General features: G+C 45.0%; 1 protein-coding gene across 1 annotated transcript in view; it reads right to left on the bottom strand.

Annotated features, from left to right (window-relative positions):
* The window catches only part of IGSF21 (immunoglobin superfamily member 21), a 339,687-nt gene that overhangs the window by 218,633 nt on the left and 106,243 nt on the right, over window positions 1-14,811 (bottom strand). The window contains exon 7 of the mRNA XM_036743729.1: window positions 10,008-10,176. Coding sequence (XP_036599624.1) covers window positions 10,008-10,176 — 169 coding nt within the window. The remainder of the gene's footprint in view (window positions 1-10,007; window positions 10,177-14,811) is intronic.

Raw genomic sequence — 14,811 nt, 5'->3', positions numbered from 1 at the left:
TACACACACACACACACACACACGCACACACACACACACACACTCACCTCTGTCTCTCATTGTAGAGTTGAAACCATTAGCATCTGCACACAAATTTACATTTCTCGTATACATATTCCATGTCACAATTTGTCACAAAGAAGCTTAACAGCTGGGCCCCCTGCCTAGTGACGGAGGATTGAATTGAGTCATACAGGGTCAGTTGAACAGTTCTCAGGACGAGACATCACTCATCACATCCCCTCTTAGAAGTACTCTGTGTCCTGGCTCCGAAGCAGCATAGGCTTCAATGATGAACCACTCAATCAGGACCCACGGGGAAATACACACATATCATGTGAACTCCTGGCTTCCCTCTGTGGAAGGATGACAACCAGGATCACATGCAGGCATCCCACGTCCAGCAGACCACAGCCATGTCACTGCTTTGCCATTCATCTCCCTCCCCAATAGCATGTCTACTGCTCCCACTGGGCTCTTCTGCCCCTCTGCTTATGATAATAATAGCTAACATTTATGTGGCGCTTGCTATGTGCCAGGCATTATGCTAAATGCCTTACAATTATTATCTCATTTGGCCTCCACAACAACCCTGGGAGGTTTTTCTTGTTGTTCACTCATGTCTGACTCTTTGTGAACCCATTTGGGGTTTTCTTGGCAAAGATAATGGAGTGGTTTGCCATTTCCTTCTCCAGCTCACTTTACAGATGAGGAAACTGAGGCAGAGTGAAGTGACTTGCCCAGGGTCACACAGCTAGTAAGTGTCTGAAGCTGGACTGGAATTCAAGTCTTCCTGATTCCAAGCCTAGTGTTCTCTCCACTGTACCACCTAGCTGCCCCCCCTAATACTGTGTTAAATTGTGGCCACATTTTAGGAATGGCATTGAGATGTTAATGAGTATGCAGAAGAGGGTGACCAGGATGAAGAAAGGCATTGAGGTCATGCCATATGTGGATTGGTTAAAGGAAATGGGCATGTTTAGCTTGGAAAATGGAAGACTCAGGGAGGTCATGAGAGCTGACTTCAAAAATTTAAAGGGGGGAAGAGGAGGAGGAGAAAACAAAAGATGATGATGATGAAGAAGCAGGAGAAAGAGGGGAAGAGAGAGAAGAAGAAGAAGAAGAAGAAGAAGAAGAAGAAGAAGAAGAAGAAGAAGAAGAAGAAGAAGAAGAAGAAGAAGAAGAAGAAGAGGAGGAGGAGGAGGAGGAGGAGGAGGAGGAGGAGGAGGAGGAGGAGGAGGAGGAGGAGGAGGAGGAGGAGGAGGAGGAGGAGGAGAAGGAGGAGGAGGAGGAGGAAGAGGAGGAAGAGAACTTGACAAAGCTAGAGGCCAAGGACAGACATTGCATAGAGGCAGATTTGGGTGAGATGTTGGGAGAAACTTCCTAACCATTGGCATTCTCCAAAAGTGTAATGGGCCGCCTCCTGGAGGCTGTCAGTGCCTCTCTCACTAGAGGTCCCCAGGTAGATGTTGGGTGACCATTACTTGGGGATATTGTAAAAGAGACTCTTGTTCCAATGTCCATTGGACCAGATAGCTTCCAAGGTCCCTTCCAGTGTGGAATTCTCATTCAAACATCGTTCCCCCCACACAGTTTAACTTAGACTGGAGCCCTTGTTCCTCAAGCAGCCTAGGCCAGTCCCCCTGGAGGTTGGATGATGAAAGAGAGGGTTTGGGAGCTCAGGTTGCTGCTTCTCCCTTCTTTCTAAGAGAAGAGGGGAGGCCCAGAGGGCAGATGTGTTCCAGGTTCCCAGCCTTAGGTCCCTCCAAGAGGGAGACCTGTGACTTTAATCTAATTTCATTAGAGAATTTCATAGCTGGAAGGTCAACTAGTACAACTTATATCTTTTCAGCAATCCTCTCTATCATATCCCCAAGTGCTCATTCAGCCTCTGACTGAATACTTCCCAAGCTGGAGAAATCACTACTTACCAGAGCAACCAATTCCATTTTTAGACATTCCAATTTATTCGAATTTCCCACCTCCCTTCTAATAATCTGAAATCTGACTGCCTATAACTACTACCCATTGATTTTTTTTTTCCCATCCGACTAGGTGGTGACACTAATAGAGCTCAGGAGTTGGAGTCAGGAAGACCTGAGTTCAGATCCTACTTACTCACTTTGTGACCCTGAACAAGCCACTTAACTTCTGACTGCTTCAGTTTCCTTATTTGTAAAATGAGGAATAAAAATAGCACCTACTTCCCCAAGTTGTTGTGAAGATTAAATGAGACTATTTGTAAAGGGCCCAGCACATAGTATGCATTTAATCAATACTTATTTCCTTCCTTCCTGTCCTCTAGGGACAAACAGAACAAATTGACTCCCCTTTGCCTGTGACAACTCTTCAAACAATGGAAGACAGCTCTCAAGTCTCCCCACCCTCGACCAAATGTTCTTTTCACCAGGTTCAACCTCCCAGTTTATAGAATCTATGATCTATTAGAATCTATTAGAACTGAAAAAAGATCATCAAATCTGACCCTCTTACTGGACAGATGTAGAAGCTGGGGCCGAGAAGAGGCTAACTTATTTCTCCAAAGTCAAACAGGTAGTAAGGAACAGAGGCAGAATTCGAACCCAGGCCTCCAACCACACTCTTGGTATTCCTTCCACTACACCATGCTTTTCCCTTTAATCAGTACTCCCCCAGCCCCCTCCACCATACATGGCTTCCAGGCCCCTCCACGCCTAAGCTTCCACCCAAAGGATCAAATCTATCCACCATTTCTCCCTTTCCCTCCTCCCCTCCCCCAAGGTTCAGTTTGATCACACTTCTAAGATGATTTATTTAAACCTGAGGAGTGCAGGACTCATCACAATGCTCTGATTTTCCCTTTTAAAGGGATTGGATCCACTGGCCCAGCCAGGCCTGTGTAATCCATTCATTCCTTCCAGGCTCAGCTCTGTGAGCCCATTCACTGGGCATGGGGGAGGGGCTGTAGAGACAGCAGACAAACAACCTAAGCGGCTCCTTACTCAGGAGGCCCAGCGTAGTGGGGGTGGGGGCGGCACTTACCCCCTTTCCAGCTCTAGCATTCCATTATTCTAAGCACTGTTCCTGGTCTCTGAATTCTTAACTAGGGCAATGGATTTAGAGTCAGAGGTCGTTCGTTGTTCTGACTCCTCAGTGATGCCCTTTGGGGTTTTCTTGGCAAAGATCCTGGAGTGGTTTTCCATTTCCTTTTCCAGCTCATGAGGAAACTGAGGTAAACAAGGTGGAGTGACTTGCCCAGGGTCACACAGCTAGTAAGCATCTAAGGCTGGATTGGAACTTGGATCCTCCTGACTCCAGGGCTGTGCTCTATCTGATGCACCATCTACCCAGAGGAGTCATTCCCTCCCCACCCCCCTGCCCCAGGCCTTAGTTCCTTCACCTGTAAAGTGAGGCATTAGACTCAGTGATCTCTAGGTGCTTTCCAGCTCTAAAAATCTGGGGTCTGATGCTAGTATATGTCCATGTTAACCGCTTATGACCTTCAGTTTCCCCATCTATACAATGAGGGAAATCAAACTAGATAGTCCATCCGATCCTGTCCAGCTCTATGTCTGTGACCTAGGGAGGGATTGTGGTGCAGGCGAGAAGATCACTGAATTCATAGTCAGGAGGTACAGGCTTGAGTCTTGGCTTTACCATTCACTGCTTGTGTGGACACTGACCTCTCTGGACCTCAGTTACATCATCCCTAAAATGAGGGGTATGGACCTGATGGTCTCTAAGGTCTCTGCTTTCTGCTCTTACTCCCATAAAGCTCGGATGTACAATTCTGTCTTAACCTCTGCACCCCGGCTCCTGGAAAGGAAAGATCACGGAACCTGACAGGCAGAAGACTTGGATTCAAATCTCAGCTTCATTCCTTGCTAGTGTTGTGGCCTTAGGGGAAGATATCCAACTCTGTAAGTAAAGCAGTTGGTCTGAGGGAGACCTAAGTTCCTTTCTGGCTCTGGTGATCCTGTCTCCCAGCTCCCTCCTTCCCTTCCCTATTTCACTGTGGCCTTTCCACACTGGGCCTTCTGCCTCAGTTCTTATCTGCTGGAGTTCAGCTGCTTTTCTGATTTGCAGAGAGAGGACAACAGCCATCTGAAGGCCAGTGTGGCATGGGGCCAGTGAGATAAGAGGCATGCAAACTCCAATTCATCAGCATTCCTTCCCTCTTCCGCTGCCCAGCCTGCTTTTAACCATGGTCCCTGCTGTTGGTATGTGGGGTGCTTGGGTAGCCCTCCCGGATGCCCCTAGCCATTCTAAGTGAGACCCATTGCAGAGGGAGACAGTCAGCTGAGTTCACAAGTCTATCCAGCTTTAAAACAAAAAGTGCAGAGCTCTTGGCTCCAATGGACGATTTGCATGTGATTTACATGCATTTGCATATGGCACAGAGGCCCTCACTCAAAGGATGTGAAATGAAATAAAATTAATTAATTAGTGCAGCCTTCCATAACCCAATAGTCAGTGCCTGACACAAATAAGAGACTTTTAAGGCAATCAATACAAAAAGTCATGGGCCAGCGGAAAGAGAGAGTTGAGAGATGAGAGTTTCTCATGGAGGGAAGGGGAAGATCCATTGACCAGCCCAGCTTGCCTTCTTGTTCCTCTGCTCCCCATCCCCTGACATGAAAAAAACAAAACCCCCAAATCTGGATCCAGAGAATTCTCCGTTGCTGTTCTCAATTGACAATCTCCTGGTTCTGCATCTTCCCTTATACATTTCGCCGTGATTGAAATAGGCTCCAGCTCCACATCTACTCCTGGGTTCACATCCCAGTTTTGCCACCTGCTACAATTATGATCTCAGGGAAGTCACTTTTGGCCTTTGGGCCTCCATTATGCATCTGGTGGATGGTTGGGCCACCCTCAGGTCCCTTTCGGCTTTAACTCTCTGTGACTCTGATCAGAGGCTACCTCTTCTGACCCCCACTCGCCAGATCTCTCTCTCCTTCTCTCCTCCAGTCTCTCCTAGCTCTTTTCCTTAACCTCACCTTGAACACTCTTTCTTGGACCATCATTATTTATGCACATGACATAGACTCTCCATTAGATCAGAAGTTCATGAGGGCAGGGATACTATCATTTTTCATTTCTGTTTCTCCAATGCCAAGCACATATCTTATGCATAGCAAGTATGCAATAAATATTTGCCAAATTGAATTGAAGGAACCTTGCATACTCTGACCTCTTCCCTTCACAGATGTTGAGCTAGGAATTAAACTTGGGCTGCCTGTACTCTTTCAACAACATTGTTCCATGGCTTTGGGCTACACTAGGATGGGGCACACTGGCTCAGAGGCTGAGGGGGGCATACGAAAGATCTGGGGGAAGCTGCCCTTCCCCCAGGGCTGCAGAGCCAAAATGGCTTGAGGCCCCAGACACTGTTTCATGCCCTGAGAAATCGCTGTGCTTGCAACCCCCGCAACCTTAGGATGCTATGTCATATATGACATCTATCCGTGGAGTACGGCAGAGAGAGTGCTAGATTTGCAGTCCAGAAAGATCTGTATTCATATTCTAGCCCAGGCATTTGCTAAATTGTAGGGCCACGGATGAGTCATTTAAATTCTCTTAACCTCAGGCTGCTCATCCCTAAAATTAGGAGGATAATAATACCTGCAGGACCAGTGGTGGTGGTGATGGCGGTGGTAGTAGCAGTAGTAGTTGTGGTGGCAGGAGTGGTAATCATCGTCATCACTGGCGTTGCTGTCATCGTAGCCACGGTCGTAGCATTTGTCGTTGCTGCTGTTTAGATCGGTGGTATATCCCTCTATTAAGCTATGAGCTCCTGATTAAACTTCCCATCTCACCTCCAGATTAGCGACAGTATTTGCTAACTAATGTTGAATGAATGAATGAATGAAAGGCCTGGACTTAGAATCTCTGTTCTGTGGTTTGGCATTGGTTGATCATGGGGCCGCTAGACTCTCTGGAAGGGCAGACTGGAAAATCTGTTTTCCAAGGAGACGTGGCTTCTGACCCTCTGTCCAAGCTGCCAAGATCTGTGGTTGGTTAAATGAGGGTATCAGGGAACATCTGGCACTGGGGCTTTGGGGCGTCAGACAATGAAGGGCGCTGGGGGTAAGCATCCAATGTTTCCTAGAAATGTTCAGTGAGTGGGGTGGGGGTGGGGCAGGGAGAGCTCTATGGCAGAATTTTACCTTGTAAGCCCTACCAGGCTTGAAAGGGTGCAGGTCTTCTCATAGCCTATACTTACTATGGATTTCTACCAGCGAATCTTGGTCTCCCTTTCTTTAACATAGGCAGGTAACATCATGGTAATGGAAGAGGCAGTGAGTTTAGAGGCATAAGACTTGGGTTTGTATCACGGTTTTGCTACTTGCTCCCTTGGTAAGTTATTTTCTTTCTCGAGGCCTCAGTTTCCTCTGTAAAATATAAGAATGATCTCTAAGGTCCCTCACTGCTGTAGATCCTCTGATCCTATTAACTGGCAACTGTGTCATCTAAGAAACATTTATTAAGTGGCATGTATTCAATGTCCTGTGCTCAGCATTGAGAGAGATGGAGTTGAATAAATGCTTGATGATTCATGAGATAAACCAAAGATTCTGCCCTCATGGAACTTACAGTCTAATGGGGGATGCAATATAAACACAAAAATAGAGTATTTCATGTTAATTGTATCAGAGAGATGCAAACTGCTCTGAGAAAGAGAAATTGGGAGACTGGGGAAGAGGAGAGAGAGGAAGAGGTTACCAACCAGCATAATCACAGAAGCTTTCCTGGAGGAGCTGGCATTTGGCCAGGAAAGGGAGGACATTCTAGGCACAGGGAATGTGATGAGCAAAGGCATGTAGGTGAGAGAATAGCGCATGTTCACAAGGGCAGAAAGTAATGAGGAGGAGCATCATATGGAAGAACAATGGAAAGATAGGCTGGTGCCAGACAAGAGGGAAGGAGGCCTTGAATGCCAGGATAATAAGTCTGATCTTGACTCAGCATGGAGTATGGAGTAAAATTCTGAACTTCAGAGTGCTGGGTTCTGTTTCTATTTCTGATATCTATTAAGTTGTATGATCACAAGTCAGTGACTTATGCTTTCTGAGCCGAAGTTTCTTCATCTCTAAAATGAAGTGGGGTTGGCCTTGCTGGCTTTGAGAATTAAATCGATGATTCTGTGTCCTCTCTCTAGGCCTCAGTTTTCTCATCTGTAAAATGGTGTCTGAGGTCCCTTTGAGCTCTAAATCTATAAACTTATATCCCCTCCAGGTCTTGGTTTCCTTATTTGTACAATGAGGCCAGGTTGAACTAGATGGCTTTTCAAGTCCCTCTTCTAGGTGTAGATATCTGATACGAGGATCCTATGATCAGAGAGGAATAGGGAGCCACTGAAGACTCTTGAGGAGAGGGGTGACATGGTCAGATATATTTAATGCACTTATTTGGAAGACTAGTCAGCAGGCGGTATAAAGGGCATACAGCAGAGGGTCCAGAGTGGAGGCAGGAAGGCCTCCCTACAGCAATAGTCCAAGTCATCCTCCCCTTCCCCCACTCATCTCCCTTTCAGGGTGACGTTGTGGAGAGGGATGTGTTCCTGACAGCAGAGAGCAGGAGTTAATTTCTTCCAGCCCTCTGGCCATGTGCTAATGAGAAGCCAGCACAGCATGTGTTATCCAAGTGGTTTTTTTACACACCACGGGAACTTGCAGCTGAGTGATTCAGCACAGGGACATTTTAACTTGCTGCCGTATATCACCCTGGGTCCAGCTTCCTAATGCCTCCTGGTTGGGAAGCTCCCAGAGGGCAAGGAACTGGTCTATTTAGATAGGTCTGAACCAGCATGATGTGAAGGATAGAGCCCTGGCCTCAGAGCCAAAAGATGGGCTGACGGCCCTACTCTGACACTGGCTGTGTAAGCTGGAGCAAAGTCACAATGCTCCGAGTCTGTTCTTCCATCTGTAAAATGGAGATGATTATGCCTGCATTTTGTAAGTAACCAGGCTGTTGTGAGGAAAGCACCTTGTTAATGCTGATGTTCTACAGAATCAGAGAGCCAACGTTTGTTCCGTATTGTTCCCAGCATAGCCTGATGCACCGAAGGCTGTGTAGATGTAGGAGAGTAGTTGTGCTAGTCTAGTCCCAACTAAAATCCCACCTTCTACAGGAAGCCTTCCATAGCCCCTTTTAATTCCAGTGCCTTCCCTCTGTTAATTATTTCCTATTTATTCCATATGTAACTTTCTTTGTAGATATTTGTTTGCATGTTGTCACCTCCATTAGATTGTAAGCTCCTTGAGGGCAGGGCCAGTCTTTTTCCTCTTTGTATCCCCAGCACTTAGGAAGGTGCTTGACATATAATAAGTGCTTTAATAAATTTTTACTAATTGATTGAATTCCTCCCAATACCTAGCTTAGGGTATGCCTAGCTTGTCTTCAGGGAACTCCAGAGTCATTTATAGTTTAGAGGCAGGAACACAGGCCTAGGAATCAGATAACTGGGGATTGAACCCTGCTCCTACATTTATTACTGAAGGGCAGATAGGTGGCACAATGGATAGAGCCCTGGGTCAGGGAGACCTTAGTTTAAATCCAGCCTCAGACACTTCCTAGCTGTGTGACCCTGGACAAGTCACTTAACCCTGTTTGCCTCAGTTTCCTCAACTGTAAAATGAGCTGGAGAAGGAAATGGCAAAGCGCTCCAGTATCTTTGCCAAGAAAACCCCACATGGGGTCATGAAGAGTCAGACACGACTAAAACAACCGTATGATAACAACAAATGTTCCTCAAGGAAATCTCTAGGACTCAACAACTAGGGTCAACTTAGCTGGGTGGTGAAATGCTCAGGTAGAGAGGGTTCTTATTCTGGGGGTTCATGATGGTGAAGAAATGCTTTGATTACCCATGTAAAGATGAGGAGATTGAAGCTCAGCTTGGTTAAATGACTTCCCCAGGGTCGCACGGCTATATGTGTCAGAGGTGACATTCGAACTGAGGGCTCTCCTGATTTAAAGCCCAGAGCTTTTCCATCATACATGATGCCTTAACTGTGAGATGAGAGACTTAGATGAAGAGATCTCTAAAATCTATTCCGGGTCTGACATAGCATTGATCTTACCAATAATGTGGCAGTTTGTGGGTGGGCACCAAGCCTGGGGTAATAGGAAGTACACCAAATTTGAAATAAGAGCTAGACCTGAATCTCAGCTCTTTGTCAGTTAACCTGTCTGGGCCTAAGTTTCTCTATCTGCAACAAGGAAGGGTTAGAATTGAATATAAATGTTGCCCAATTACAAAGAACAAGCCTGGCTCCTAAGAAGAGATCCTTTGCAGAGATGGTAGTGGAGGTCCATGGGTACAGAACATTGTATACCGTGTGAGATTTTTTTCAATATGCTAATTGGTTTCAATTATTTTTTTCTCTTTATACATATGCACATTTACATATACATACACACACACACACACATATATGTATGATGGTTCTCCAGGAGGGGAGAGGGGAAACACCCAGGAAGCTTGCCCAAGGAAATGTAAAAACAAAAGATATCAACAAAATTTTACTTTAAAAATTTCAAGGGCCGGACTTCTTGACTTCCAAAATTCTTTCTAGCTCTAAATCCTAGAAACTTAAGATTCTGCAACTCTCACTGTGATTGATTTAAGCTATTCTCAGTCACCAATACCTTAGTATATGTGTCTTTTCTGGATTTGATTTCAATTATCAGCAGGAGGGAGTGATTTTGAGGCTACTAGGTAAGTGAGAGGGTTCCAAGACGTGGCAAAACAGATCCAGAGATGTATTGTTAAGCACAGTCAAGACCAGCTTTGTTGCCGGACAAACAGCTGGCAAGGCGGGCCCTCAGGAAAAGTTCTTGGAGACAAAGTGGTCTCCAAGGTGGGTCCCTAGAAGGCATGAAGACTGGGTGGTGTACAGCCCAAGTAAAGCTAATGAGGATTAGATCTGGGCTGGGGACTGAACCAGGCCTTGGTGTTTCCCTCTCATGGCCTTTAGCAGCAGCACAAACCCTAAATGTGCTCAGGGATGGGGATAGCTTACCCTGTACCAGACGATCTCTCGCATCCGGCCATCCGTCTTAAAGTTACATTTCAACGTCACAGCATCTCCAACCACTACTGGTGGAAGCGGCTCAATGCTGACAGTCAGGTAGCCTGTAATGGAACAAGAGAGGGAAAGGAGGCAGGGGGTGAGATGATGCAAGCACAGTCTGAGGGGAGATGCAAGCCCCTGCCCTTAAGGAGTCTCCAGTCTGAGAGAGATTCACAGCCCCTGCCCTCAAAGAGTCTCTAGTCTGAGGGAGATGCACGATCCCTGTCCTCAGTGGGCTTCTAGCCTTGGCTGAGTGGGAGAAGACGTGAAGTGTTGCCCCACACCAGACTATTCAAAGAAAACACACCAATAAGTACAGAACAAGGTGGCTCGGCTGAGCTAGAATCGGGGTGGGAGGGAGAGGCAGGGGCTGGCAGTGGAGCTGATTATCCTTCCTTTCTCACAGGTAGTTTATTCTATCCCTCCACCCTTGGCTTCAGACAGTCGCTAATTTCATCATTTTATCATTCATTCGATGAAATTTTATTAATGATGTAGGCCCTGGATGTATCACTGCCGGGTATTCAAAGACATGTGGTCCGTGCCCTCATAGAGATTATTAGAGAAGTCAGGTAGACAAATATGCCACAAATTAGAATAAGGTTAATGCACAAAACCAGTCCAAAGTGCTATGAGATCAGGCAAAGGAGAGAGATCAGCACTAGCTCAGGAGAGGAAAATCTCATGGAACAGGTGGCATTGGTGATGAGCCTTGAACAATGGACAAAATGTCAATGGGCATAGGGTACAGAGTGAGCCAAAGTGGAAAAGCTTGGGAGCATTTGGGGGACAGCACGCAGCACAGCTTATCTGGAATAGATTACATGAAGAAGAAGAACGGCAGATACTGCATGAAAAATATGTTGGACCTAGATTCCGGAAGGCCTTGAATGGTAGGCTCAGGAGAAAGGAAAGAAACAAACATGGATTAATATAATATGCTAATAGAAGCCTATAGTGCGCCAAGCACTGTGCTAAGTGAGTTACAAACATCACCTCCTTTGACCCTCATAAAAACCCTGAGAAGGAGATGGTATTATTACTATTTCAATTTTATAGATGATCAAACTAAGATGGACAGAGGTTGAGTGGCTTGTCCACACTGGAATATCCAGTTAGTGTCTGAGTCCACATTTGAACTCAGGTCTTCCTGTTTCCAGGTCCAATGCTCTACCCATGGTACCACCTCTTGTTGTTCAGTCATTTTTCAGTCGTGTCTGCCTCTTCATGACCCCATCTGGGATTTTCTTGGCAGAGATACTGGAATGGTTTGCCATTTCCTTCTCCAGCTCATTATACAGATGAGGAAACTGAGGCAAACAGGGCAAAGTGACCCGCCCAGGGTCACAGAGCTAATAAATGTCTGAGGCCTGATTTGAACTCAGGTCTTCCTGACTCTAAGACTGGCTCTATATCCACTGTGCCTCCTAGCTGCCTGAGTGTACATTTTCAAGTGCGCCATATTGCTTTCCAAGAAGCAGATGTGGTAGTGGATAGAATACTAGATTTGGAGTTAGGAAGACCTAGGTTTGAATTTGACATCAGACACTTACTAGCTATGAGGCCTTGGGCAAGTCATTTGCCTCTGGAATTACCTCTCATTTACCTTGTATAAACCTTTTACGTACAGTTATTTACACATTGTCTCCTCCATTGGAATATGAGCTCTCTGAGGGCATGGACAATCCTTTTACCCTTCTTTCTATCCCCAGCTCTCAGTATGATGACTTGAATGTAGTGATTATTAAAAAAATGCTTGCTGACTTCACTTGAATAAACTGAGACCGGCAGAAGTTAAGAGGATCCCACAAGGGCAGCTAGGCAGCACAATGGATGGAGCACTGGTTCTGTAGTCAGGAGGACCTGAGTTCAAATCTGGCCTCAGACATATACTAGCTGTGTGACCTTGGGTAAGTCAGTTATCCCCGATTATAAAAAAAAAGAAGGTCTCAGGGTTCCCGAGCTATTATATATTTGAGGCAGAATCTGAACCCGAGTTTTTCTGATTCTGACCACTACTTTAGCCATCAGACTACGGTGCTTCTCCTCTCCTATCTGAACCTCAGTTTCCTCCTGTGTAAGATGAGAGGGTTGGGTTAGATTTTCTATAAAGCTCCTACTAGTTCTAACAACCTGGATTCAGAAAAAATATAGTGTACCTTGAGTATCCAATGGCTGAAGTAATTTGTAAGAAAGGCCTCCTTTGGTCGGGCCAGACTTACAAACACAGGAACACACTATCGACCAATGGCACCATATCCAAGGGTCAAGGTCTTGGTCCTACTTTGCAAGTTATCTTGCTTCCCGGGGTCTTGGTTTGCTCCTTTGTAAAATGAGTTGAATTTAATTATCGCTAAGGGGGCTGTCAACTTCTAACATTCTGTGGCTGTTAATTATAAAATATCCTTCTTATACCTATTTATATATTCCGACAGTTGGCCAATGAATTGTTCTCCTGGGTCTGGGCATTTGGGAGCATGATGGAGTAGGAAAGAGCTCAGGACTTACACTAAGAAAACCAGGGTCTGAGCTCTCATTTTGCAGCTTCCAGACTATGTGACTATGCACAAGGCTATGCACTTAATGCCTTGGTCCTCCCCTGAGGTGGAAAGAGGGTGTTGGGATATTTCTCTACCAAGAGCTAATCTGATTAGCTCCTCCGTCTTTAGTCCCTGGTTCTTACCATTGGACCCTGTAGCAGCTTGGTGCTGGTTCCTCCTCCTAGCCTTTTTTCTCTTTCTAATTATGATACTTTTAAAGATGTAGGAAAAAAAATGCCTGCTGTCCACTATTCTCAGTAAACCCCAGATTAGCCAGGGAGGTCACCTCCTCTTCCTGAAGGAGGGGAGGAAGGACAAGTACACTAGCAGTCTGGCTTGCTTTGACATAAATCAACCAAGGTGGATGCAGATGGTGAGATTGTGTTCTCTCTCCAGGACTTGGAGAGGCAGACTGGGGGTGGAGAAGGGGCAAAGGCAGCTTGCAATGTCAACATTTGTTAGTGGTCAGGAAGTCACAGGTGTGCTTCTGGTGGGAGGAGAGAATGTTGGCAGCCCTATTTGTTGTGACTGCTAATGATAGTACCTAGTTATCACAAACTCAGAAGGTGTGAGCACTCAGGGCTAGGCTTCATGGAGGCATTCCAGAAGCATCCGAGCTTTAGAAGAACCAAACCCAGAGGAAAAGAAACCAAATTCACACCCAGTAAATTGGCAGAGATGACTGAACATGGAATTAGTCAATGCTGGAGAGGTTGTGGAAAGCCAGACCCACTAATATGCTGTTGGTGGAGCTGTAGATCGGTCCAACCATTCTGGAAAATTATTTGGAATTATGTAGGGAAAATGACTACAATGTCCATACCCTTTGATCCAGAGATCCCTCTGCTATCCCAATGATGTCAAAGACAGAGAAAGGTCCTGTATATTCCAAAATAGTCATTGTAGCAGAAAACTTGAAACAAAATAGGTGCCCATTGTTTGGGAATGGCCAAAGGCATTGTAATCTATGAATATAGTAATAAATGACTGTGCCATAAGAAATGATGAAGATGAAGAATTCAGAGAAGCATGGGAAGACTTTACTGAACTGATTCAGGGTGAAGTAATTTGAATCAGGAGAATAACATATACAATGATCTCAATGTAAATGGAAAAAAACCCACCCCCCCAAAAAAAACCTGATTGTTTTCTAGTTATACTGACTAAGCTTGTTCCCAAAAAGAATAGATGAGAAAATGTATCTTTTTCCCTTCCTTGCAGATGTAGGAAACCTACATGTATGGAACACTGCATATACTTTCAGACTTGGTAGGTGTATTTGGTAGTTTTGCTGAACCATGGTCTTTTTTTTCTCTTTTTTCCTCTTCACTCAAATGGTAGGACAGAAAAGGATGCATTCAGAAATAAATGCAAACATGAAAACAAAAATATCTTTTTTTTAATTAAAAGAAAAAGGAAATCAGCCCTTGGGTTACTAAGAGAACCCTATTTAGAAGGTAGGTGAAAAGAAAACATGGTATAGGGAGAAGATAATCAAATTTAGAGACATAGCAAATCGCTGGCAGCTATGCTATTTATGACCTAAGTGAATTTAGGCATTTGTTATCTGGGCTGCAGATTCTTTATCTGTGAAAAAAGTGAGTTGGACTAAGTTATCTAATCTAAGATCCTTTCTTGTCTTAAATATTATTATGCCAGGTCCCTCCTCCCATCTTTAGTCAATCCTCTAATTCCCATGAGCCCCATCTTCTCTTAGTTCCTTCTTGATCTGGCAGAGACCATACTGGTTTCTCCCTTTAATTACCCCAACCCCACCTATAAATCATATAAACCATATCTAGCCCATTCCTTGGAGCCAAGACCTGATACTGCCTCAGGAGATAGTGAGTTCTCCATCTCTGGAGGTCTTCAAGAGCAGGGTTGAGGACCACTTTTGGGGGGGCTTCTGTACACTGGATTCTCCTGCCCATAAGAGTGTTAGATTAGATGTCCTCTGATTTCTGAATCCCAGCTCTCCAACTTACTGTATAACCTGAGAAAAGTTACTTTCTTTCTCTGACCCTCAGTTTCCTAATTTGTTCAGTGGAATAGATGATTTCTAAAGTGTCTATGGTCCTGTAATCTAGGAAGATGCTGAGTCCAGGTCTAAATGCTTATCAACAACTTCCAGCTCTGAGAGTGTGTGAAATAGTATTTATAAAATACTCTGTAAATCATAAAATATTATATGAGGTCAGATATAATGGTGATTA

The sequence above is a fragment of the Trichosurus vulpecula genome, chromosome 2, assembly GCF_011100635.1.
Source record: "Trichosurus vulpecula isolate mTriVul1 chromosome 2, mTriVul1.pri, whole genome shotgun sequence".
Taxonomy (NCBI): Eukaryota; Metazoa; Chordata; class Mammalia; order Diprotodontia; family Phalangeridae; genus Trichosurus; species Trichosurus vulpecula.
Note: the sequence above shows the minus strand (reverse complement) of the source record. Positions and strands in the feature narration are given on the sequence as shown.